Source organism: Argentina silus (genome assembly GCF_951799395.1).
Source record: "Argentina silus genome assembly, chromosome: 9".
NCBI classification, from domain to species: Eukaryota; Metazoa; Chordata; class Actinopteri; order Argentiniformes; family Argentinidae; genus Argentina; species Argentina silus.
The window spans coordinates 18,349,247-18,353,406 of NC_139663.1; the positions used below are offsets into that span (position 1 = coordinate 18,349,247).

A 4,160-nucleotide genomic window follows, 5' to 3' on the forward strand; every position below is an offset into this window, starting at 1 on the left:
AATGAGTTCACTGGGCCGAGACACACACACACACACACACACACACACACACACACACACACACACACACACACACACACACACACACAAAGCTCAGATCGACCATTTTGCCTAATATTCCAGAATGGCAGTTTAGACTGAATAGGAATTACTTTAACAAAGCAATTTTCTCTCTCACACACACACACAGGGCCATTTTCACAGACAGAGCGAGGACTGCTCTGTATTCCTTTTCAATCAGATGGAGGTCACAACTTTATCACACCTGCCACCAGAGCGAGCTGCACTTACATTACTCACTCACTCACGCGCACATGCACAGCTGTGGGGACACTCTCTAGGGACCAGAGGAGCGATGAATTCACTCTGATCGGCCACATAGCACTGCTGCAAAGGCACACTGAATCCACAACCCCCCCCCCCCAGTGTGTGTGTGTTTTTTTTTTTTTTTGCAAAGAGGGCTATTGCAGAGGAGGGGTGAGAGACCATAACACGATGCGTAACAGGACATTACATGTTTTTTCTGCCAAAGCTATTCTGAAGGGGAAACTGCATGGCACAGCACAGCTTGCCACAGCTCTCTGAAATGGAAACATAACCTACTCTCCAAGAACACCCATCTGGGTTCACTTACCAACCAAAAGCATATCGCCATTTGCTCCAAATGACCGCACACTCATGCAAACATGAAGATGGCATTTTGCGCTGCGTTATGTTTCGCTCATTGCTATTATAGGCTTCATGTGCTGCTGTGTATATTTAATAGTCAATTCAACTCTTTCACGAAATCAAATAGACTACATCCCGCACTTACTGTGATGTGGATGTAGGTTAATGGCCGATGGCATGAATTTCCCAGCGTGGAGAGTCGCCGGATGCCCTGCGCCCAAGTGGGCGGCCGAGGGAGGGATTCTCCCGGCTGCGGCGGCGGCTCCGAGTCGGTGAGACTCCATGGCGAGCCCCGCCAGCATGGGAGGAGGGACGTGGACGGATCTGGGGGGTCCAAAATCTCGGCCATCCATTATCCACAGCGGATAAACTTGGGAAAAGAAACTGTCCGTTCGGATATTCCGAAAAAGCCACTGTTGGCTATGTCTTTAGATTTCCAGGCGAATCCGAGTCCTTTTCAGGCATCCTGCTGACCTATAAAAACACGAGAGGAAAAATCGCTTGACACAGAATCTACAAGAGGTCAGCTTGAGCAAACTGCTGTAAACAGACGGGTTTAGGATTTCGGGGGTTTCAGTGGAACGTTCGGCCCATTAGACGAGCAATGACGCAGTTTGGAAAACCACTTTAAAAACTAAATTTAGAGTCTCCTCTAATCGCGCAGAGAGCACAAGACGTTCAGTAGTTGCGGTCTTTCATCGTACGATTCATGCTATAATACTAATATCGAATGTTTTTCTGACCACAAGCATTTCATCCCCCACTGCCTCCCGACCTTGCAACCCGTTCTAGGGCTGCTCTCCGGGCTACAACAACAGCAGCCTCGCCGTCAGCTCCGGAGCAGGCTGGGAGGATCTCTCCCCCGATGAGTCAAATTCTCCCCGAGTGAAAACGCGTCTTGTCAAATGTATATTATCTATATCGATGACCCTGCCGTTTTCCTAAACCTCGCATGTCACAGCCTATGGATGGCTCCTGTGTAAGCCAATACACCATAAATATCTCAGGCGCATCAAATATAAATTTCAAACGGGTTAAAAATAAATAAGGTTACAAAATAGGCTGCATCATTAATCAGGAGGGTTAGCGGTGTGTTGGAGCCTATTGATGCGGATTTACTTCGCAAATAGACACGGTCCTCCTGACCATGGAGAAATCTAACCCAGCCCGTTAACACCCATTCGGCTGTTTATAGCCAAACTCCTCGGTAACATTTGATGACGGGAAAGGTTTATACTATTCACGATTACATAAACTGACTGTGCCCGTGGGTAAATCATTCTGCATTGCCTGATAATTCAATTTAATTCGTGTTTATGCAACCAAGCGAGTAATGCGTTGTTTTCAGTTGAGGAGAAGCGTTCAAAATCGCGTAAAGAGCGCCCACTTGTCTTTAATTCCTCATCGAAACGTTGAATAAAAAAGATAGAATCCCGTTTAGAATTGACTTTTCAAGCTGAAAAGGGAACAGGAAAATTCTGTAATTCAGTCCAGGTTTGTAGCAGCTGGCGTCTGTAGACTGAAAGGGGGAGGAAAAAGTCCTCTAAGTTCGAGAAATATTGGTATGTCGGCCTATTAAACGTTACATATTTTGATAATGGCTAACTCATTTGAGTAAATATTGAGCAAAATGTCGATTTAACCTTAAATGGGACAATCCGCGGGCTACCATTGATCACACGGGCTCGTGATTCTCGGGCGGTAGATCTAAATAAAGGCTTGCGTGAAAACCACACTATTTTGACGAATAAAACACTTAACAGTAATTTCTCCAAACCAACCCAGAACGGTTGTATATCCTGGTCGGGTTCGTCTGTTTGGAGCCATGCGGCGCAGGGAGAGGCAGCCTCGGCCACGTTTCAAAGTTTTCACGGTACCATTATGAGACATAAAACTTTCTGGAAGGAAATGTCCCGAGAGTAGGTTTCCTCTGTACGCAAAACGCAACTAAATGAATCCTGAAATATGTTTCAGAATTACGTAAACATAACCAGCTACCCGCCTTTTTACTTATCCGTATGCAAAACATGTAAAACCTGATAATAAAAAAAAAGAAGAGATTTTTATACGCATTTTGAATACCGAGAGTAGTGTGTCACCACTTCGTAAAACATGTCGGCCTCTTACTTGAATAGGAAAATCTGAACTGGGAAAAATCCATAGGTTTCGAAAAATCCGAGCGTTTGCAGAAAGATTTGTAGTAGTCCATTATAGGCCGTCCGAAGGTAAGCTGGGGGATAACATTGGGGGGAGAAGGCCCCTCGCTCGTCCGTAAACTCCTCAGCAATGAAACAAGCATTGTTTTACAAGTCCCGCCCCCCTTCACCAGCCCCACACACTCTGCAGCGAAGGATTTCATTGGCTGCGCAAAGTATCAATCACCTCGATGTAAACACTTTGGCTTCTCGCCAGTTCTATAAAACCAATTATGGACCAAGGAGGTTGAGCCGTTTCAAGGTCCCCTCTTCCTTCAAGACTGAATGATCAAAACAAGCAGTGGGAATTTTGGGGGTGGGGGGCGAGGGGGGCGGTTTCAAGGCGACTCCACTGTTCCTCGCTTATTAAAATAGACGCGCATGGACGCAGATGAGACACTCTGCGGGTTCGGCAGTCGTTTATGAGCATTCTTATGAAATGTGTTTCACTGTTGCTGTGCTCTGTTGGCGCAGTTTAATCTGAATTTGTCCGCACCAGAGATGGATAGCCTTGCGTTATCGTTTATGGCACTTTATCGCGCAGCGGGTAAACCCAAATCATTGGCTCTCAACAACCAACCTATATAACCCTTTGCCTCAACCTCCGACACTACCCAAACCCTATAACCCAGTCTGACACATCTCACCTTCCAATTAAACACACGGCCTAATGACAACGTGCTAAAACATCCGTGGGAGTGGGGAAAAACATTTACATTAGAAAAGGAGAATATAATTGTTTTATATGCTAAAGAGGGGGAATGGGGGGGGGGGTTCTCTGACCCTTTACACGGGACGTGTGAATCTCAACTCAGAAACTCTCATATTCAGTTCCCCTGTTCTTCTCTGGTTTGTGTCCATACATTCCCTTTGAAGTAACCGCGCTGCGACTCAATGTTACAAAAATGTTGATAAAAAAACCTGGGCGGTTTCAAACTGCCCATGTCAAGCCCCTGCTAGACGGTTTTAAGGCGTCCCCCCCGTTCCCCCCGACAGGGCGCAGTAGTGGGAGAAAGAGACCGAAGCGGGAATGAGACGATAGAGAAGCCATTGGCTGACCGAGCCGAGACTAGACCAACTCATCTAAATAACAACAACTACCGCGCCGCTACAACCTTCTACGATAGAGGTTCGACACCATCAAAAACCGGAGAGTAGCCTTTTCACCGTTTAGCCGGTACAATGAAGCCGATAACACGGTGGAAACTTGGGTCGTGAGAGCTCCAGACAGAGCGAGTTGGAGAATATGAGACAGGCCGGGCGGCTGGGACTGTCACCCCGCTGACCTGTCTGCTC

At 46.8% G+C, this 4,160-nt stretch overlaps 1 protein-coding gene across 2 annotated transcripts in view; it reads right to left on the reverse strand.

Annotated features, from left to right (window-relative positions):
• Positions 1-2,935, reverse strand: part of tnrc18 (trinucleotide repeat containing 18) — a 35,098-nt gene extending 32,163 nt beyond the window's left edge. Inside the window, exons 1-2 of one of the 2 annotated variants that reach the window (XM_083677606.1) lie at positions 2,797-2,935; positions 815-1,143 (exon numbers count right to left, since the gene is read on the reverse strand). In XM_083677606.1, coding sequence (XP_083533732.1) covers positions 815-1,022 — 208 coding nt within the window. In that variant the 5' untranslated portion in view covers positions 1,023-1,143; positions 2,797-2,935. Of the gene's footprint in view, positions 1-814; positions 1,144-2,430; positions 2,470-2,796 lie in introns of those variants that run through there. The other variant, XM_083677607.1, reaches the window with a different exon arrangement.
• Between the last annotated feature and the right edge of the window lie 1,225 nt (positions 2,936-4,160).